This window comes from Dicentrarchus labrax, unplaced genomic scaffold, assembly GCF_905237075.1.
Source record: "Dicentrarchus labrax unplaced genomic scaffold, dlabrax2021, whole genome shotgun sequence".
Taxonomy (NCBI): domain Eukaryota; kingdom Metazoa; phylum Chordata; class Actinopteri; family Moronidae; genus Dicentrarchus; species Dicentrarchus labrax.
In genome coordinates this window covers 16,018,251-16,041,665 of record NW_026136713.1, presented here as the reverse complement: position 1 = coordinate 16,041,665, position 23,415 = coordinate 16,018,251, and the positions used below count along the sequence as shown (strand labels likewise).

At 40.0% G+C, this 23,415-nt stretch overlaps 1 protein-coding gene across 17 annotated transcripts in view; it reads right to left on the bottom strand.

Moving 5' to 3' along the window:
* The window catches only part of tenm2a (teneurin transmembrane protein 2a), a 196,296-nt gene that overhangs the window by 118,782 nt on the left and 54,099 nt on the right, over positions 1 to 23,415 (bottom strand). For 5 of the 17 annotated variants that reach the window (XM_051419667.1, XM_051419669.1, XM_051419668.1 and 2 more), the window contains exons 3-6: positions 14,121 to 14,165; positions 13,952 to 13,990; positions 12,430 to 12,723; positions 5,848 to 5,898 (exon numbers count right to left, since the gene is read on the bottom strand). In XM_051419667.1, coding sequence (XP_051275627.1) covers positions 5,848 to 5,898; positions 12,430 to 12,723; positions 13,952 to 13,990; positions 14,121 to 14,165 — 429 coding nt within the window. The remainder of the gene's footprint in view (positions 1 to 5,847; positions 5,899 to 12,429; positions 12,724 to 13,951; positions 13,991 to 14,120; positions 14,166 to 23,415) is intronic. The other 12 variants (XM_051419674.1, XM_051419675.1, XM_051419676.1 and 9 more) reach the window with 6 other exon arrangements.

Below are 23,415 nucleotides of genomic sequence, written 5' to 3'. Positions count from 1 at the left end.
TCTATGCAGGAACTGAAGGGGTAAGGTTCATGAATGCACACAATTGCAATGCAATAAATACATAACATAAAGTGGTCTATATCTCATACACACCATGAACACTGGTCTCTGAAAAGCGAAGAGGTTTGATAGATCAATGCTTGTGGAGAATTGAGAATGGAAGAAAAATATACAGTGATTACAGTTTCTTTCTTCCACTGATGCACAAAATAAAGACCAGCTCCCCCATTTTTGCAAATTAATATCAGTTTACTGGACATGAGGAGTGCTGTTCTACAGTTTTAGAATGTTTGAGAAAATAACCCCTGATCATGTCCTAGAAATTGGAAACCTATATTATGAACTGGGTTATGGAGTTTGAAAGACATGGACAGATACCAGGTACTGTAGGAAATGTCATATGAAAGATGCTATTGAATTGCATTAATGGAAGTATAGGCTCAAGAACACCAATTTAGATGGTTCCCAACCATCAACTTTATCCAAATGTCCTATCACATGCGGGAGGGACAACCAATCACATGATTTCCACAGGAACGGAAGTAGCTGTTCCCTATTTCAATACCACTTTGTATAAGGACTCCAAATAAACTGTGGGAAAAGACAATTGTCACGGTCAATGGATTAACAAGTTGACAACAACTTGAGGAAGAGAAACAATGTGTGCCAACACCGCTTGAATTCTTTGATGTCAACCAGTATAGCATCAAAGGAGAAAACAGCCATCCAATCAAAGCTAATTATGTAAATTTGCTGCTTAATGTCTCAACACACCTGCAAGCTTCAGGCTTGTGAGAGGCAAAAGAGAGTCAGCTTCTTCAAAAGACCAGACCTGACTATGTCCCTTAGTGAAAATGTTGTACTTTGCTGTTAGACTGTATCTGTGTATCAGGTACCCTCTCTCTTTTTTTCTGGTTCTGTTTCACACATAAAGAAACACCGGCCAGCAGAGACTTGCAAGGTAACGCTATGCCATGCCTCACCATGCTGTGTGCTGTCCCGCGGCGCTGCGCTCCATTCGATGAGACAGCATGAAGCACAAATCAATATGGATTAAAACTCTGTAAGGAGCTATCCACTGACTCCTCCTCACTGCATATGGAAGGAAAACGTGTGCACTTATTATGCCGGATTGCAGATTTTTCCCCTTTTAAATCAGAGAGGAAAAGTGAAAAGTGGGAGATAAACTAGCTCTGGACTAAGGGTCATTGTGACACTGAAGAAAAACGCCTGTGCCACGCCCGCCTCTTGCCACCCGTCGGGCATATCCATCAAGCTGCTTAGAGCGCTGCATGGTGGGGGGCTGGAATCAGCACCTCATTCCACCTGCCACACCTAGACAGAGAGTCACACATGAGCACATGCACTTGCACACACACACAGTGACAGGCCTGGCGGTAGGCCTCAACCCCCATGGCAGTGGTGGGCTTCCCACAGTGCTCTACAGGGCGCCAGAGATTATCCTGGTGCTTGCAGACAGTCACAGAATGTTAATCCTCAGCCATCTCTTCTACTGTACTGTTAAATCTGGATCTTCCTCTCAATCGCTCCTCCTCCTTAGCTCCCCCCTTCCTTTATCCGTCACTCTCCATCCACTCTTGCAATCCCCTAAAATCTCCACCACATTCTCAGCTCCCTCATCTGCTTTTAACTCCATCCTTTCCTCTCCTAAAATCTCTTGATCCCTGTTTCCTACTCAAAAGCGACAAGGCCTCATCCCCATTCTCTCTTATCCTTTCTTTCCGCTCCCGGCCCAGCCCTCGCTATCAGCCCCGCATTGATCTTCTCATCCCCAAGAAAACAAAACACCAATCAGCCTGTCATAATCACTCTGCTGGAGGAGGAAGCGCTGAACGCCAAGCACAGCTGCTACATGTTGATGTAGAGACAGTGGAAAAGCTAACAGGGCGGCAAAGGGTAGTTGAGTTTGTTGAACATGTGCTGGATGCATTCTATTTTTAAAATATGTATTAAAAAAAAGGGATATGAAGGTTTATTAACTACACTGTTGATACCATTCTGTTAATGATGATACTGATTCTCATTTTTTTATTTTATTTGTATGCTGGAACAATAAAGTGACAGCTGCTGGAACCATTCCTACTAAAAATTACAAAAAACAACCTCTGAATGATATCTGGTCTCCCACAGCTTTCCTCCGCTATTCACTCTGATTTGCTCTCATAAAAATTGCGCTCTACTGCTCATACTTTTTTTAATACTTGTCCCACAGGATGTTTCTTCAGGACACCATGGCTGCTAACTTCCAAACAATAAATGCAGTTTGTGATCTGTCAGCAGTCTCCAGACTGTTACCCCTGTCATACTGGGCTTTGTTGTCATGCAAAACACATGGATTGCAAACTTTATGTCTTCACATACTCAGCATCTTTCCACCACAGGAGATCTGGCAGATCCAATAAATCTCCCGCTGAAAGGTTTGCTGTGATGAATTTAGACCTTACATTAACCACTTGAACTGTATGCTTTCCCCATAAAAAGCTTCAAAGTTTATTTAAATCACATTTAAATTTAGTGAAATGTCTTCTTCATGCCATTAATTGGAAATGTTTTGGGACTATACAGTTTTAGTTAACATATACATATGAATAAATATGATTATATTTCATTGACTCAAATGACTCAGGCCTTAATGGCTTTCACATACTATTAAAGACTTTCTATAAGCTTAATACTAAACAGAAGATACTATATAAAAGCAAAACAGCATTATAAAATTCAGTTTCTTTCCTTCATACAATATTTCTAGATCAATAAGGTTGTCCATTACAGCTCCAGGTGCCCCATATCATCTATACAAAATGGTATGTGTGGAATTTCAGTTGGAAGTCATTGTGTTGGGCAAACAAACATGAATGCTCGAAATAAATACCCACACACTGCTTCTTTCATTCATAATACTTAATTCCTCTTTGTTTTCATATTGTGAATGTCTCTGACAACATTTCAACCAATGGTGGTATTCATCAGTTCTATAACATCTTTTGTGTATTGCCAGTGCTTGATTCTCCTCTCTGAGCTCTCATGTATTATGAAACTATTCAACAAACAAGTTACATGATACAGTGATGTCTCCAGGCAAAACAAAGCATCAGAAATACAATAAAGATGTTGTATTATTTTGTGTGCATGAGTAGCATTTTTTTAATACTATGTTGGTGTTTTAGGATGTTTTGTTTCCTTTCAGTTTTATCTGACAACCTGCCAGCTTTCTTATATATTTAGAATCAAAGGATCTGAATATTGGGCTAATTTTCTTGCATCTATTTTGTATCAGTAGATAACAAATGTTTAAACAAGACTAAGAGTTTACATAGTGGCTCTATGCTAACGAGGCCCATAATGTCAATTCGGATGCGAAGCAGGTAACCAACCAACCAACATGTCCATCACTAGAGTGTGGCTAAACAAAGGTTAGCTCGAACAATTAAAAAAAAAGTATAATATGCATTTAATAAACTGGGTTCATATAGGTTAGACATTTGAATACAGGTGGCACAGCCAGATATAAACAACTTAATGAGTCTAACAAAGAAAAACCTGCACTGTCTGAACTTTATGTAGTAATATATACAAGCAAGCTAAATGCAAACATATAAGTAATAGTCTACTGGGATAGGCTTCACTTCAAAAACATTTATATTTCTGATGGCAAAAGCTGTATATGAGTTATAATAATGGCCAGTTAATGTGGCAGTAATGGCTGTTCTTTGCATGTATGTATAGCACCATCACTATTGCCTATCTGCCAGTTCAGAAGATTGATGATGGTGTAGCCTGATGTCCTCTACAGTCACCGGTGGGTTGTATATCATTCCCTGGACAGGTGACATGTGACTTAGACTTCTGTATGAATGTTAGACAGAAATGTTTGCATCATATTCTGTTATTTGGTAAATGCAGTCATTTAGAAATATGCATTACGTTAGTTACTTTATATGAAAAAGTAAATATTTGTCCTTTATTTTGAATTCAAGAAGAAAGAAAAATGAATGACAATAATATTTAATTGTGTATGCTATTTCTTACTTCTTATAATACCTTAGTATTCCATATTTCAATTCTGAAATAAAACCTAGAAAGACATTTTGAAACGTAGTGGTGTCAGCCAGGGTAGCTCTAACTGGAAATTGAATGCTAGAGCTAAAACCTTAAAATGAATACCAAAAATGAAATACTGCTTTAATAATTTCAGAAGTGCTGGTAAGAAAATGGAAGTTTTTGATTTGTGCAGTTCTAAAGCTTTGGCTATTGATAATACTGTATCTGCTGTATCAGTATCAGCGATGAAGTGTTAGTTTCATTGTCTGTAACAAATCCTAAGTAAAATATTTTTTCTGGATTTTGTCTAAAGCTTTATCTCAAATTAATTTATATATTGCTTGTTGAAGGAAATGCATCAGAACATACTTAGGGTAAAGATGTTGTCTTTTCCAGTTATCTTCTCTATGGTAAATAAAATATATTTCAAGACTTTCATTTCCGAGGAAGTTGTGAATATTTACTCACCAGAAACCAAGGAAACTGTGCACAGCAAATATATTTCTGACATGTTTCCACAGACAGAAAGTAATGAAATAAGGCATAGAGGGAAATTAACATCAGTAAATATCAGCTGTAATAACCTTGCCCTTATATAAGTATTCTAATTTAACCAGAAGAGCAAAAGTTTGAATTTATATTAACAGCAATTTAACTCAAAATTGTCAGTGTCATTAAGCTTGATTATTCATATGCGATCCATGTGTGGATCAGAACAAAGGAAGCAGTTTTCAAACTTCAAATGTATCTATAACACTATCTATACATGTATGTGTGAGTTCACCTATTGTAAATGTGTGTTCCTACAACTATGTTCTGTACTACTTGAATTCACATCTATCTATTCAAAAGTGCTTCAGAAGATTAACCTTTACATGATCCCTCGCAGACTCTGTTATCTCCTCAGTTCTTTGCTGCCATGTCCATGAATGTCTTACTTCCTTTCTATTCATGTCAAGGTTGTGACCTAAAGTATTAAATCTAACAAACCATATGGCATAAAAAATAACCTTCACCTGCAAACATACACAAAGGTTTATTTTCCTTCTTTTGTACTACACGCTCTACTCCCATTCACACACACGCTCTGATGCTACTAATGAAAACAGATGAAAACTCCACAGCCCAATAACACAAACATTAACACTAATTCACGCTCATAGAGACAAACAATCTCAGAGAGTAAATACGTCTGACTATCCGATAGTGGAGGAGGAAAAAAAGAGCACCCTCTGGGAAATTTTCTCTGATCAAGTGCAAAGAGATTAACCAGTTGGATGTGTGCTAATGAACAGGAGATCATAATGGAAGGAGCTCGTAAATGTAGATGAGGCATGTGAAAAAGAACAATTGCTTCGCCTTGTATCAGATGAAACACAAGAGCAGTCTACAGAAACCAATTACTTTACTGTCCTTTTCTCCACCTAATGCCAATATCCTGACAACTTTTAACAATGGACTAAAGAAAATACAATGTTTGGATTGTAGACATGAGAATAATACAACAATTACAGTAATATGTGCAATCATACATTCAGAAAGAGCGAGCCTTTGAACCGACTCGGTTAATGTTGGACTCTCTCACCTGGAGCCCGGTTAGAAGCTATTGCACTGTGCGCAGCAGCCTCTTTCATAAAACCATCAACTTATAGACAAAACAGTAAATCACACACAGACCAATACAGCAAAGGTCACAAAAGCACATCAAACACAATCACATACAAGCAGATAGGCCTATGGTGGGCTGTGTAAGTCTAAGTGAGGCCACAGTCAGATGTGACTTACTGATTACATAGTCTCCAAATGGATCCTCATCTTCCTCATCATCTAGGTAAGCTGGAAGGGGAAGGAATTTAGGAAAGAAAGAAAAAGCAGGAGAAAAGAAACAAAAAGAAAAACATTATGACAAATGAAGAAAGAAAGCATACGAGTAAAAAAATAACAACAAACCAAAACAAAACAGAAACTGGACAAGAAAAGCACAAAAAAGTAAAACTAACATAAAGTTGATACAAGATATGGTTAAAAAAACAAAAACAAAAACAAAGTGAATGTGTCCTCAATCTGATACCTCCAGCCTTCATTAGGAAGCCAAGCACTGACCATTAAACTACAAAAGTAGATTCAACACCATGCAGAGGAAAATATGATCACTCATAATTGGCTGGAGAATTCTCAATTTGCTCTCAGTGCTCCTCTCCCTCTCCCTCTCTTTCCTCTCTCTTTCTGGCAGGTCTGAAGATGGCATGAGAGGCCATTACGGCTAACTAAATTCCCTATTAGGGCAGCAGCATAGTCGTCAGCAAGTTACAACTCCGACGGCAATGATATCACCGCTCCTGTGACTCTCTTTTACCTGATAATAATACTGTTAGTATGGGTGGGCCCTCACTGCAGATGCACGTACTGCCCGCTCGCAAAAAGCACACACAATAACACATTTCTGGAATGCCTTTATTGTCGGCTTCATGTGAAAATCCTTCCCTCATCTCTCCCTTACCATTTATTCATCGTTTATGTTTTTCTCTTCTTCTTCTTCTTCTTCTTTTTCTCTTCTCTCTATCACTCCAGGCTCCCTCCCTTTAATGTGAGTTAGCATCCATCTACTGTGATCAATATCCCAGGGCTTTTATTAAACAGTGCTCTTATGCATCTTTGTGTGTGTGTGTGTGTGTGTGTGTGTGTGTACGTGTGTGTGTGCGTGTATCTTTGTGTGTGCGTGTATTATCGGCCTTCACTTCAATATCAGCTCTGGTCCAACAATGTCTTTATTGAGTCAGAGATACACAAACAGGGTTGTGAATGTTTATTTTTTTATTCATTACAGCGTTTGTGCAAGTGTGTGAGCATGTATGAGCGCCGTGTTCAGTGGGTTGAATAGACCAATCTTTATTGATCCTGACTGCAGGGCATTTTTCAAACCCTAGGCTTAACCCAAAGACAGACACGTACAGATACACTCCGTACGTGTAAGCGTGTGTGTTCATCACTACTTTGCTCATTCCAGCATGCGTTGCTCTCGCTGCATGAACAAAAAGTCCTTGAACCAGTGGGTGAAGTAAGGAGGCGTTCATGCACACTAACACACACACACACACATGCACACTCACAGTCGTGTGTGTTTGTGAAAGCGAGCTGTCAGTGCTGCTCTCACACACCATTCATCACAAGCTACTAATTCTGTTAGACCATTGTCGAGCCTTTCGCACCCCACGTTGCTCTCTGAAAACTCAATCAGAGGCTAATGCCCCCAACCCTTCTAACACACACGCACACGCACACACACACACAAGCTCTCACTCTCCATTTCTTACTCACACTCGCATGCACTCACAGAGACCCTGAGGGGACAGCAGTGGTCTTGGGGGACCCTACCAGTCCAACTCTATAAGCGTTGCTTGAATTTGATAGACAGGAGCTGCATGGACCAGGTTACTGGTGTTGAGCGTGGCCACAGTGGGGAAAAAAAGGGTCTTACAATCACTGTGTGACATATAATTATAATCTGTATTCCAAAGTATAGAGCACATTTTATTCAAAATCAAAATAATCATAATTAAACATTATCTTAATTTACTTTGATTACAAGACGACCCTTTCAGCACTACACTTCTAAATATTCTCTAAAGTAACAACACATCAGCTGAATTAAACAAGGGGGATTTGGTATGATTTATGGTGGGATTTGTGTGGTACACTAAAAAAGAATAAAGAGGACAGTGCGGGTGCAGGCACTCTGGCACCTGTGCTCGTAGATTTGATTAGTTAATCAGGAATCACTTTGCCCAACGCAGCTTTTATAAAGCATAATTACAGCTCCAGCTACCGAAATAAAATCTTTTGACAGGAGATGTTTAAAGAAGCATTTAGAAAGTTTTTCTGCTTTGTCTAAAAAATAGAGTTAACATAAAGTTTAAGCGACATCAACATAATAAAACAGATCAGCTTCTAAGGGCAAAAATGAGGGGGGCCAGTGAGGAATACCAGGCAATTGAGCATGCCCAGACGTGGGGCAGGGTTAGGCAGAAAGGCCATACTAAATTTAGCGCCACCTTTTCATTCTCTAATTACGAGATTAATACATCCTGTCACATACGTCACAATACTACCCTATGATTTATTATCCAGTCGACCAGATGGAGAGATTGGGCCAGAGAAGGAAGGAGGAGAGGGAGATTGTCTGAAAGCAGCTAATCAGCATGCATATGTGATTGGGCCGAACCTCGACTGTGGAGTGTGCGGCCAGTGCGTGTCTGTGTTTATAAAGTCGGCTGTATGAGTAAAGCCAAGATTTATTGATGGAAAACAATGTTGAAGTTGAATTAAATTCTGCCTGTTTCCTTAACAGGATGCTATTTAATAGCAGAGAGAACACATAGACAATATGGACCCCCACACACACAAGCATGTGTAGAGCAGTAGACTATGGATTGTGGCCATAAAGTCTGCCCTGGGCTTCAGGTTTAAATCAATGTCAAAGCCTGATCTTATTTCATCTAATGCATGTTTTAATCATTCTCCCTCCTGATCAATGCAGTTTGGATGCGGCCATCAGGCACTGCTGTGGGAATTTACAAGCGCTCATATTCTCCTGCCTGTGTTTCCAGACGGACATTTTACGAGGCAGTGCATAGTGTGACAGTAAATCTCTTCCTCCACTTCGCTAAAATGAAATCTCCCAGTGCTGCTCTCTATGCCCATATTTGTTTGTCTCACTGTGTTGCTTGTGCAAATGAAACTTGTATTGGCTCTGCCAAGTCAACGTTCTAGTCTCTTTATTTTAATAGTGTCTGGAAGGGGCAATAAAAGCAAAGTGTCTTTATTCAATATTCGACAATAAAGCTGGATGTAGGGAAACTTTGAAATCCCTTAGTTGCATTTAGGAAACTAATTTAAAAGGCTTTACATACTTGTCGGTAATTGGAATTTAGCAGTAAATGAAAAAAACAAATGAAAAAATAATTTCACAGAGCTTTAGTTTAGGAACTGATTTAACAGGTGCCAGAGGCCTGCAGAGGAAACTACAATACAGGTGAACTACATTTCTGGATGAGTAATTTGTACACATGCACACTATAGTCAGGAGCCACTACATATGTGCTGTTCTGTTGTTAATCTGGAAAGTAGTTTTTTCGGGTGTTTTGTTTAAAGTTTTTAAGTCAGTCTTTGTGTATGCATGCATGTCTATGTGCACATTAGGGCTGGATGATAATTTTAATATAATGGTTTATCAACTTTCATATTGTGATTATATTATGGTATTGTATTATCATTGTTTTACAAACGTTGAATGAATTCAAAGCAGCTCGTCATTGAAACTATCAAAATAACATGAAGTGTACGACTGTATGTGTGACAATGTGTAAGTACTATACAAAAAAGGTCTAATCCTGCAGAAGAAATGTATTCCTCAGTGTAGAACTACAACTATTCTATTGCCACATTTCGTATCCTTCCAACATATTTGTATCCATCTCTCTCTCTGTCTGATGCATGTACAGTACAGATACACACTCAGCCATGCATATAAGCATATGACACTATGGTCCCATTTATATCTAAGCAGGAGTTTTGCTAACAAAAACATATAGCTGTATTCAAACTTCTCTATACCAGTTATGTGAGTTCTAGTTGTTTACATTAGGCGTACATGTGGTGCTAATTGTGTTGAGACTAGCAAAGGCACCAGGCACCATGACTGACGACTGCTATCTATCCAAAGGATCACACTCTTTAATTTGTTATCGACTCAGGTTTTGTTTTGTTTGTTTTCCAGACATTTCTACTCCTCCAGATTTTAACATTTAAAAAAAGGACATGCAGTTGGGCAATCCAAAATGGAATATTATGAAGTTAATTTGTGTTTCACTTAATATTAAACAAAAGATATGAGGCAAAAAAAAGGTTAATTTATCCATCATTACTCTGCAGCCAGTTGCTCTGCTGACACAAAAAAACTAGCTTCTTAACATACGCACACACACCTACACACACACACACACACACACACACACACACACACACACACACACACACACACACACACAAACTCTCACACAAACACTAATAGTACTTTCCCTGAGGTTTGTGATATCTGTCACCATTTCTCTGGGCTTTCTATTTTGGTAGTGAAATCTGCAATAGGGCACACGCGCACATTCATTCACATGTACGCTCCTGCCCTAAAGGGAAACCCTAGACCCTTAAACTGACACCTGTCAGTCACGCTGGCAAGCTGTACTGACAGGAGCATAACGAGGGATGGTGAGAGGCGCAGCACGAGCGAAGAGAAGACAGAAGAAGAAGCTTGAAAGATGAAGAAGAAAGGTGGGAGAGGAGGGAGATGAAGAGGAGGAGGAGAAGCAAGTGGAGGTGAGACTTCTGAAGCTTGTTAGAGACGCTGCGAGATGAGAGTGGTGCAGCTTTCTGTTTGGTGTTTTAGCACGTCACCGTCTTTTTGATTTGTTAGCATGTGTTTATGATGTTGTTTCTCTGTCTGCTTCTGTCAATCTCTATTATTAGACCCTCAGATCCTCCTCCTGTGGTTTTGACACTCCCGTTGCTCCTGTTTCACACTTCTACACACAAGTGCAGGGTTTGGGCTCATACACAGTCTCACACCCGTAGAAAGACAAAATAGCATATAGAAAGACAACAGATTCAGTAACATACAAAGACACACACTTTCAGCAAATTCAGCACCCACACTGCTCGGGGCACACACGCTGGTAAGGTATGGTTGGGGTGAAATCTTTCCTCTGGGTGCTTTCAGGTGTGACATGCCTTCAGTATCAGATGTTCTGTTTGGAGGTAGATGCAAGAACGAACAGTGAGATCTCCTCATTCAGAGCGACTAAGTAACGAACAAATTGACTTGATCAGACACACGCACACACCTGGTCCTTTTATCAGGCTGCCACGCTGCCTCTGATCTCTTCATGCTGGCTGAGATAGCAATGCAGAAGCCTGATGTAAATCTCTGGTCTGTGAAACTATGAGACGAGCCTAAAGGTGTGAGCCAATGGTTCCTAACTCTGAATGCTTCTATAGAGGGCAAACCTTTGAAGTCTTGAATTGAATTGACTTTCATTTGACACATGTTCTGCATTATTATCAATATGAATTTTTCTAACATACAAATGAATGTTTAGACCCCGTAGGAGCACAAAAATATCCATAAATTACACTTTTTCACAAAGTTTCTTTTTCTAAACTGAAAAACAACAACTTTTGATCTTGCCAACAATCAACACTCAGTGACATCATACTGCAGGGAAATGATTATCACAATATACTGCTGGATTAAGAAGCTAATTTTACAAGGTCTGGAAATGCCGGCGACAGAGCGCTCTATGGCGTTCTCCTGGCCCTGAGACAGAGAGAGTGAGAGCGGTGTCTGCGGCTGATATCTGTGGCTGCAAGATTAGCTTGGTAATTAACCACAAAGCAATTATCGGGTGATGGGATGAGAGGCGCGTCTCAGGGAAGGTGTTTCTTGACGTGTTTAATAGGTGTTGAGTAGTTTGATCAGTCGACAGAAGTTGTCTATGATTCGGAGGCCCACAGTCCAACAGAGGTTGATCCACAGCTGATATGTGTGGCTGCCGAGAATTCAATTAATTAGACTGTTGCTTTTCCTTCCATCCACTTTTCATTAACCTCCATTGACACCTCGACAAAGCTTGTACGCAGGTTTTACGACTGCGTCAGGATTAACAAGGAAATGGGAAGTTGGCAATAAACAAAATTGCCAAAGGATGGAGATTCCCTCTGGGAACATCACACTCTCACACTTGCATAGAGATTCAAAGAAAGGAAGCACTTGAAAAGTAAAGAATAGCTCCTCTCTGACTGCATCTCTGTGTTGCATCACAAAAGTTAGTTCAAATGCTCCAGTGTTGCTGTCTCCAAAAAATCCAAAAGATTTTTTTGAAGACTGACAGACCAGTGGTGAGATCTCAGCAGGTAAGTGGGGTAAGAGGGTAGACTTAGAGGGCTTTGGCTAAGTGCTATTGATGAAAATAAGGATGGCTCTCTGGGGGGGGGGGGGGGGGTGTCCAACCACTGTTCTTCAGATCAGAAACAGACTCAATCCATAAATCCAACTCGCAATTCATATAATGGCTGTCTGTTTGATAGGTGGTCTAAAGATTTTAACAATATTGACGAACATGTGTAAGATATACATTCTCACTCACAATTCCTTTAGAGATTGACTATCACACTATATCAGTCCAACGCATCCTCCCCATTTTGCTCTCACTCGCTCATCAAGTCTTACTCACTCTCTTCCTCGTAAATCAATCGGCCTGTATTTTGATATACTCATACCCTCTTGACCACATTTCCAAGACTCCCTGGTCCTACCTGACTCGTCGTCAGACTTGTTGTCATTCTCCGAGTCGGTGAGCGTGAGGGCTGAGTTCTCGTGGCTGGACACTCCTGAGCTGCGGCGGGACTTTACTCTTCCCCGCCCGGCCCACAGCTGGATCGCTCGCTCTGGAGACAGCGGCCCCTCAGGGTCTGAGTCGGCATCAGAGCCTGCGCTGAGGGAGTACCCCCGCTGCAGGAGGCCCAGGTCGGGACAGTAGGGAACGGCAGCGGGGTGTGGAGGGGGAGTTGGCTCACATACTCCCAGCTCGGCCAGGGTGAAGTTACCCCCTGTGAGGGAGATAGGGAAGTTATATAGGTGGAGTGTAGAGAATAAGTGAAAGCAGTAAATGGAGACACTCACACAAACAAATGCTTGCACAAGCAAACGTACACGCATATCTAGCAAACAAACCCACAATCACACGCAGAGAAGCACACTAATTATGAAACTATGGAGGCGGAGGCTGAAAATTGGTCTTTGTTGTGGCAGGCAGGAGGGGGAGAGATGACGCAGCATGAATCAGGCACAAACTACAAACTAGCTGCTGGAAGGAATATGTACTGGCCTGCAGGCCTGTTAAGGCTGGCTTAGAAGGCCTGCCTCCCTCGCTTTACTGCTTCGCATTGGCATTCATGAGATGTTGATGTGAGATCAAAGAGCTGTTCACTTGAGACCTCTCAGACTGTAGTGGAGCTGCTTTTCTGCCTTCTGGGTTTGATCATCTCCCCACCTAGTTGCCATCACACGCTGGACCCCAGGCTCACTGAATATACTGCAGTCTGCTGCAGTACTGGCCCCGCTGCCTAACACTCTCCCCCTTAAGACAAACCAGCTCGTCACGTCCAAAATAAATATATAAAATTATCCAAATTAAAGCACATCAAAGGAGATCAATAAACAGTGCTGCAGCCCAATTAAATCCAAGCTGAGGAAAAAGCAATTAAGGAAAAAGGCATGCTCAACCAATTTATTCTCTATACTAATTAAAAGAGTATTGTGGATGCAATCGCTCACCATCAGCTGTTGGGGTAAAGGGATCAGGGGAAAAACAGTTGTGATTCACTTCATTAGCAGTTTGTGAGGGAGGGGAAAGGAAGAGGTGAGTGAAGAAAGGATGGCATTGTGGTGGCACACTGTATGAATCAATGTGCTGGGAATCACACAGCTGTGTGACTGGGTTAACTGTGACTCATCAGGCGTACGGACGCAATCAGAGAGAGAGGAATTAAACAGATGAAAATCGGCTGCTGGATCTTCACGGCTCCTCTTCACAGTCTCGCCGAAACTCAAGAGTTGTGCTGAAAGTAACGAGGAGTGGGAGGGCCTGGAAGGAAACTTAGCCGGGGAAGTGGTGAAAGGCTCTATACTTCTACTCAGACAAACAGATGGACTGGACTAGAGAACAGAGGCAAGTGAATAACTCCACAGGTGGGTTCTGCTTCTAGGCTACAGCTTGCCAAGCATTCAACCAGCTACGAAGGTACCCAAGAACTGCAAGACATCAGGGAATATTACCATTCCTTGTCTTCTTTGCTTCTTTGTCTTTTCCTCCCACTTTTCATAAAGGATGAAAAAGGAACCTTCTTTACTACACATAACACGAGGGACTTTTACAATCTGTTGGTAATTTACACTACAATACTACTGTATATGCAGGATCTAAGTCTAGTCATTAAAACCATACCTGAGATGAAGTATCGTAGGAGGACGGGAGAGAACTCCAGGAGGCCTGAGAGAGTAGAGCACATGTGTTCTTTAACATGAGTCAGCAAATCATCCTGAACTGAACTGAACTGCTCAGTAGAAAAGTGTCTACTCCACAATCACAGTCAGGATTAGTCTTTATGTAAATCATCCCATCCAACCACAATGACAATAATTGGGCCACAAACACATCTTCTAGTCTAAACAAACGCTACATGGAAAGCAGTCACACAACATGAAAGTGTGCGTGCGTGAAAGTGTGTGCTTGCCACACATATCTAATGTTACATCCCACAGGCCACCGCTCTGTACAATTAACATCCCATAACCAGTGATTACACATGCAAAATCCAATCACTCCTTATCACCATCAGCAGTACACACAGCCCAATGCCGTAGCAATCTACATGTACTCAAAGAAAGATGGATTGGTGCTACGGGTTGAAGCAGACATGAAAATCTATCTCAGTTATTTCATAAATAGAAAGCCAATTGCATGTTTGTTACATGATATTATGACAGATGTGGGGGCAAATGTGGTGCTGCTTTCTAGCAAATCAATGGCTTTCTCTTGGTATGATACTATCACTGTCATTGTCACGCTCATAATGCACATTAATGTGTGTTTTGAACCATGAGAAGCCTCAGCAGCTCCCTTGGTCTGCACACATCTGTGTCTGTTCACTGCACATGTACGTTTGTCAGTTGGTCTATGTATTCAGTATAAATGTATTGCATATCTGACTGTGCTATAGGGTGAAAAGCAGCACAATCTCAAATGCTTCCCTGAATGCTTCTCACCAATAGAGGGAAAAGAGTGCAAGACAGAGCGGAAGGAAGGAAGGGAGTGTAGAGTGTAACAAGATGGATTTGAAAAGAAACACATGTGATAATGAGTGCGTATGAGAGAAAGCAAAAGAGAACAAGAGAATACAGGATTACAGAATACAAGATGTACAATCAAATTCAATCAAATTCAAATGAAAATAGGGCTTAAATAGCTGAACTAAAAAGTGGGTTAACAATTTGTATGTGTGTGTGTGTGTAGAGATCTGTATTAAACTGTACTACAGGATGAAAGAGGCACGATATAGAATGCTTCTTTGAAAACTTTTTTAAAGTATATGTTTTTGGGCTTTGATTGCCTTTATTATAGTGACAGCTGAAGATAGACAGGAAAGGGGGAGAGGGGGGATGACACGCAGCAAAATGCCACAGGTTGGATTTGAAACCTGGGCCGCTGCAGCAAGGACTCAGCCTCGGTACATAGGTCACCAGCTCTACCCACTGAGCTAACCGGGCGCCCCTGAAAATTTTTTTACTAATAAGGACAGAACGATTCATAATTTTCCAAGGGAGTAAAATGCTTCCTCGCGATGTTATAAACCGCTGTGCACTGTTTTGCCATCTGTTCAGCATTGAAACTCATGGATCTATTACCTCAACTTTTCCAATGCATTTCATTGCCTCAACGGTACTTCGAGCAACATGCCCATACTAATGCAGACCCTAGAACTTTTTAAAGCAACATACCATAGGCCACACAATGAATCTTACACATTTACACTTATTTACAAAGAAACATTGTATGGTTGAAGCTCCAGTCTTTTTTTCACACTTTGTTGAATAGGGACCTTCGTTTTCTGCACCTAAGATAGATCACCATTTGGAGTATTCATGCACGGCATGTTGTTTCTCAGAAAAATAAGTGACACAGGGGAAAAAGAAGCATCCTTATGGAACTCGAATACAATAGTCTGAGTGGGAATGGCATTTGCAGTGATCCATTAAACCACATGTACTTCCCTTGATAAAACTCATTATGGATGTGTGTGGGAGCGAATATGTGCAATGTGCGGTGAGTGTGTGCGAGTATGAATGTTTGTGAGTAGACAGCTTTGTGGGATAGAGGGGCCTATCATTAAAAAATCATTTGTGCTTGTTAGCAGTTTGACAGGCAAAGTATAGGCAGCAGGACTCTGCATTATGCTGGTTGACTTTCCTTCACCCCACCGTGTAATTCTGTAAAGGATGTAAAACAGGCAGAACGTGTGGGCTTCAGTGCCTGCAATTATGTTGCTTTTTCCAGATCCAATAGTTTACAGTGCAGGCCACCCTCGGACATGCCATTTTGAGCTTTGGAGGGAGCACCAATTCAGAACAAGTCCTGATTTGTCCTGAAGTGCTGAACTAGTGAACTGATTTGCTCCTGGGTGGAGAATGCATCAAAATCAGGAAGCAAATGCCACTGTGCACGGTAGGTTCCCCAGCAATCCCCTGCAACAGCTGAAATTACTGTTAATAACAGTAAAAGCCTTATTTTCTTTGTCACAGCTAAAAAGAAATGCTAGAATTTGCGGCTAATAGCAGCCAAAATGTGTCATTTTTTAATATTTTCCATTTTCATTTGCATCCAATTCAAAATTCATCTGCACTGCACTTTAGTATCCCTGACAAAATGAATGCCTCCTTTGTGTTTTATTTTCTGTGAATTATAAAGCAATAGTATATATATGTATATATATATATATGTATGTATATGTCACACACACACACACACACACAAACACACAGTATATCCCTTCCTGATAAGAGCCTACGTGAAGAAATGTTTCAAGATATACAGGAGAAAAAAAAGAGACAAGAGAGTCAGGGAAATGGTGGAAATGACAAAGGAGAGACAAGTTAGGACCCAACTTTCAGGGGTCTAACTGAAGTTGCTCTCCTGGGATCAAATTCTAACTGAAGTTGCTCTCCTGTGTCTCCCATAATCTGTCACGCTGTCTCTCCCTCTAGGTCCTCAGTACGAGACAAAATACATTTTGAGAAATCATTGCTGCTTGGTGCACTGTTAAAAAATAAAGGAGAGCGAAAGAGAGCTGGATTGCAAAACCAAAGACAAGAAGGGATGATATTAGTGTTTTTTTAATTTGTTAAATTTCTCAGTGTTCACTACTTCAAAACTCTCTGCACAGTTGTTTTCACACAGCAGAATCTCACATCCAAAATGCTACAAATTTACCAAAATACTTAGATATAATGATACATCTGGTAATGCTACCCATTACCAGTGTTAGTAATGTTTTTGTATGTGGTCTAACTTTCCATTCTTTCCAAAATACAAAAAAACTACAGAAATCATTTCCATGCAGCCACCTATCGAACTCTTTATTTTATTTTTTATGTGTTTCATTCAACTTGTTCATTTGTTTTCTAACTCATTATCATTGTGTTTGTGCTGCTGTAACATGTGAATTTCCCAATGGGGATCAATAAAGTCTTATCTTGTCTTCTCTTACCTTACTAGAATACAAAATATGTGTTTATACACTGTACAAAAAATAACAAAATAACATATTATATATTATATAACAGGATATCTACTGGTGATACAGATATAGAATAATAATAGAAAGTGCTTGTTGAGCACCCAAGGGGAAAGTCGATCAAAAATTAAATGATGCTATAATATTTTGACAATGTGTTATGTTGTGGTTAATGTGTGTATAACTACTGCCCTTTCAAGACTGTGCGCTGCTATGTTGCAGCCAGTGTTGCAGTTTGTTACGGTTTGTGTCTAGCATTACGTCCGACAGACGACAGTAACCTACAACATGGTAATTACTGAAGCAATCGCAATAAAAGTGATTTTGTGACAATCATCATTTGGGCACCCACGGGCAAAAACATAAATCTGCACCTATGATAGAAAGCTCTAAGCTCATCAGAGACTACAGTACAGATGGTCCTCCTCTGTGTCGTCTCGCCTCCAACCACACACACGCATACTCCTCTCACTCTCACAGCCACTATTCATCCTCTATCAGATACTTGTCTATCTATTCCCATATTTATGTAAATCACCTCTTCCAAAGTGTTCCACTCTTTGTATAGATAGTAATGAAATTATAAAAGAAAATGAGTATGTACACATATGCAAAATGGGCTGTGGATACAGTCCAAAGACAATTGATAGAGTTTGAGCGAAAAAATTCATGAATTCATGAATTTTGAAAGACGTGGTCATTGAATCCATTTTGTGTCAAAGCAATGAAAAATGATCCACAGTTTAGCTCACACAGGCCGCTGCTGTGCTACACTGTGTGAAGAGGAGAAAAATGTACTTCGTCTTAAGTTGATAAGGAAAAAAAAATAGGGCGTAAAATAGAGAGTGAGGCGAGCCGATGACGAAAAAGGGGATCATAAGATGAGGTAGTGAAGAATGATGAAACCCTCTGTCATGGTAAACAGTTTCTGCAGGGAGAGAGACTGACAGAGGCAAAGCACAGACAGACAAGTAGTGCGTATACCTGTTTTGATAAGCCAACATAGTGGATTAGCATTGACTTAAATACAAGTTGTACAAAGGTCAAGGTTCAAGGTCACAGTTGTTTATGTGAGTGAGAACGGAGTTTGTGGGATTGTTATGCAGCTATAATTACAGCACATACTATTATTACTCACACACGCACAAAAACACACAGTGTGGAGAATACTAACAAATATCTTCACAAATCAGGGTTTCCATGGTGATGAGGTGAAGTAGTGTATAAAATGAAGTGAATGTTGCACAGGTGCATACATGCACACATCAGAAGTGAGGATGCTAATGAACAAAACCGCTACAAGTGTTGATAATGAGAGCACTATCTTCACGTTTACATTGTTTTTAAATAGAAAATGCTCATTTTTCATAAGTAAAATTATGCTAACGATACTTCAGTTACATTGATTTACATACCAGCTCAGTATCCCTGTGTTCATATTGGGTGATTCTGCAGCTCACAATTTATGTCCAATACTAATGTTTAGTTCAAGGAATAGTGTGCCCTTTATAGCCAGGGAGAACATAAGGGTGTGAAGGGTGTGAATATGTCGCACATGTGACTTTCATGTGGGAGATTGGAGTTTCTGTCATCTCACAGGACTGCAATTAATCTTCAATTAATTTAGGCTTTTCCCTTCTTGTCACCACCCAATTATGCACTTCCCCTCAGCTCAATGGAGCGTTTTATTGTCTTTCAGCTCATTGTTTTGGTTTTATGCCCACAACTTTACCGTTTTTTCAGCGAAAAACCTCTTATATACCCACTGTACATTACCTGCTTTAAGCTAGAGACTAGCTGGTGAACATAGTGAAGCATTTAGCAGTTAAAGATGCTGCTATTTCCCTTAGGGGTTTGTGACAACGAAAACAAAGCTGACAAGAAACAACAAACACGACTCCAAACGAATGCTCTGTGTCTGTTGGATGTGTAAGTTGGAATCTGTTAACACCTTCACAACAGCCTAATAAGGTGATTATATGTCATGTTATGTTTGTAGCTGATTCACCTCCCCTGAACTTAAAGACATTACACGTACATTTGCCATGTGCAGATATTGTCTTCGTTGGAGTATTAAAGGGTTTTAGTGTCTGACTGTAGTACTTTGTTTCTTTTCTTTTTCTTTTAAATATCTTATCTCAGTCATCACTCTCATGACCATCAGATAAAGCCTCATCCCTCAAAAAGGAGATTATTCTTTGACTCTTATTTACTGGGATTAAAAGTAAAGTGGTTTGTAGCAGATGATTCTGTCAGGATTAAAATGCTTTATCTTAACATCTAAAAACTAAATATGTGGATTTTGCTCTAATAAGTAAACAAAGCATTAGCACACATACTATTACTTCACCATGGCACATTAATTTATCTTAATGGGCATGTCAGGTAGGGTAAGGTTTGTTTGGAATAAAAAAAAAAATCTATTTTCATGTCGCACTGGGAAACAATGAAGTTTGAATATGGATGCAGATGTGCTTTCTGTTTCATTTAACGGCTTAATTTCTATCTGCTCTATCTTACTTTTAACTGTTGTTGTCTCCCAAAGTGCTCCCTGCTGTTCACAGTGAGTGAGTGGCAGTAGTGGAGATATATTACAACATTACCTTCCCTGTGTGACTGACATGTCATGACAGGATGACGGAGCACACTGACAGTCAACCTCGTAGGGTTTGGTGTTGATTATCAAAAATCCATTTCATACACATATACATATCCCATAGCATGTGGTATGTCATTAACGCCACCATTAGCAGCGCAGTAACAACCTAACAGATATGCCCCAATAGGAGTGTCATGGTCAAACACTTCCCACATCTCCCAGATGACATCCGTTCTTTTGGCTCCCGCATGAGCCACAGAGGCACACCTCCTAATGAGGAGACCAAAATAGGTGTGACAAATGTCATCCATCCCTGGACTAGTTCTACTCCTGCCCAGAGGACAGCAGTCTAGGTTGGAAAGGACATGACAGGACATGACACAACACCATGCACTCTGGAGGAGGTCTTGTCACTGAGAGGTGTAGAGCAAAGCAGTGAAACACCTCTCATCCATGAATAGTAGGGCCAACTTTGACTAGACTGGGACACATGCCTCACTGTTGCTCATAAAACGAATAGTCCACGTACATATCCTAAGCTTTCAATTTTATGTGTGGCATATAGTGCCAAAGACACTTCAAATGTTTTTTTGTTTTTTTTAATATTCATAATTAGTGGGATATTTGTTCAACATGTTCACTGCTAGGAGGTGGAGACCCCATTGAATAAATCATTACACTGTACTATTGCCAATTGACTAGAATGGCAATGCAATGTATAGTGAGGTTACAGTAAGGAGAAAGTGCAATGCTCAGCTCCACATGGATCTTCTGTGGTATTCAATCAGAAAAACAGATCTATTACATATATAAATACGAATATGGTTTTGGTAAGTAATACGTTGATATTTAATATTCTGAATCATATTTCTATATGTTCTACTATGGATAATACGATTATAAGATTTGTTTATTCTACAATTGATAAAGTATGTAGATTGAGTGGTTATCAAGGAATGATGTTTGGATAGTATAGGCATGTATCACATATTTTCTTTCTTTCTGTAAGTTTTCCTATGAACTCCTTTTTGATTTTAGTCTTCCTCTGTTGGTGCTCTTGTAGCACACTGGGTTGACGGTTGTATCAAAAAAACACTGTAACAGATAGCACGCTGCTACACTCCTCTACCAATGAATCTGACCTCAAGGACACCAAAATACCTGGGTCTAAAGCAACACACAGACTGCACCAATATTCATCTCAGTTTGTTTCTACTAAGAAGCACTTGTCTAATAATTTAATAATATTTTGTATTTTATACTACATATGAAATGTTTAAAGCAAAAGTGCTTTAAACCATGGACACTCACTGAAATACTCACTGAGTGGCTGGCAGGTTGCACACATCAAAATTCTGGTCAACAGTTTAACTACCAATCTAATTTGCTGTGCAAGGTCTATTAAATTGCAGGTAACCATGGCAACAACAATTCTGCTTCATGCTATCGTACCTTCACTGGGAAAACGGGTTTATAAGTTATTCCTTTTTAAACAATGAAGGACAGAAGTTATCTTTTTACCAGTGGTAAGTGGTATAAGCTAGCCACATTTGTATGTTCAGCACTTCTTACATCACATATCATTCTCAATGCAAACCTTAGGGGTTATCCAACAACGTGTTGTATATGTAATTGTATTTTTGTAATCTCACAGATGTCTACTGTCTACCTGGGATGATAGAATGGCAAAATGTTTGTCTGAGGTGAAACCAAGGTTAAAATTTAACATTTCCACAGATTGTGCCAACCACCATAGAACAATGGAGAATAAGAGCAATATGGGGTAAATTTAAATATTTTATCATTATGGGAAGACAAAAGATATTTCTGAGATCATGAAAATTCCTTTGACGATGCTATATATATATGCATAGATAATAATATGTAACATGGTGTAAGCATGATTAATTTTTACATGAAGTTTTCTTGAAAATTATCAGTAGAGGAGAAGCCCCTCTGGTGGGTTCTTTGTCTTTATAATTATTGTTATTATTTTTGTACACTAGTACACATCCATAATTTATTATCACTAACATATACAGAACTGTTCCACCTTATCATGGCTACCATTTCTAATTTTTCTTCATTCACAATATGTTCATCTGTATGTTAATTCTATAGTGATTGAAGTTTAATAAAATATGATCAGTTGGAAAGCGAGTTAATATAATTTTTGTCACTAAAGCAAGGACAGAACCAGCACCGAAACATACATATATGAGAAACACAAGGTATACATCTACACACACAAACACGCTCACTCACACACACACACACACACACACACACACACACACACACACACACACACACACACACATTTAAATTCTGTGGCTTGGGAACATGTTTAATTACAGCCTAGGAAGCAAGTGACTCGGCTGTGAAAGAAAAAAAAAACACTTGATAACACTGACATTTACAATCTGCCTCATTTATCAAAAGCTGCCAAAGCAGAGTCAAAGAGGGTCATTACATAGTAAACATAGATTAACTCAACTCTCACAAAACCCACACAACATTGTCTAATAAATGATTTTTAGTCTAAGAAAATTGCAGATGTCAGCATACATTTCCCCAAACTCTGTCAATTAATTGTCTTGTTTGTTACCCAATATTTGTGTGTGTGTGTGTGTGTGTGTGTGTGTGTGTGTGTGTGTGTGTGTGTGTGTGGTGCGCGCATGTGTGTCTGTGCGAGTAAGAGCCAGCATCGGTGCTAAATAGCTGGCACCTTCAGCATGAATTTCCCCGACCTCTTCCTATTATTTGTCTCATTTGTTACCCAGTGTTTGCATGTGTGTGTGCATGCACCTGTGCCAGTGTCAGTGCTAATAGCTAGCACTTTCACTTTCATAGCACAGACAGGATTTGACAAACTAAGCTGGAGTGTACTGTAGTTTGTGCGGATAATGTTATAAAGTAAATCCCAGGGGCACACCAGTATCTCATAGACCTGTACTTAGTAAAAGTCATTCTTCTTAGTCCCAAAACAACTATTTATCACTCACATCCATGACGTGGGTCTGTAAAGCGGGCCCTTTTTACATATACAGTAGCCTGAGTGTGTGTCTCTGAGTGCCAAATACTGGAGCAGATGTTACTTTGAGTTAAGTCCCCCTTTACAGACCTCCTTTCATGTGTTGGGGCCACACATACAAACCCATATGAGCAGTTTCCTGTCTATAAAAGAGTGAATATGGTGGTGGGGTGAGTGGGAGTGCATGGAGGATTGGATGGGTGTAGAGTAGAGTCGGCCCCAGGATATTCTTCAGCGACTCCTCTGCTCTGTTGCTGCAGCTACGGGATGCTTTTGAGTGTCAGCAGCTGGCAGAGGCGCAGAATGCCAGGGAGAA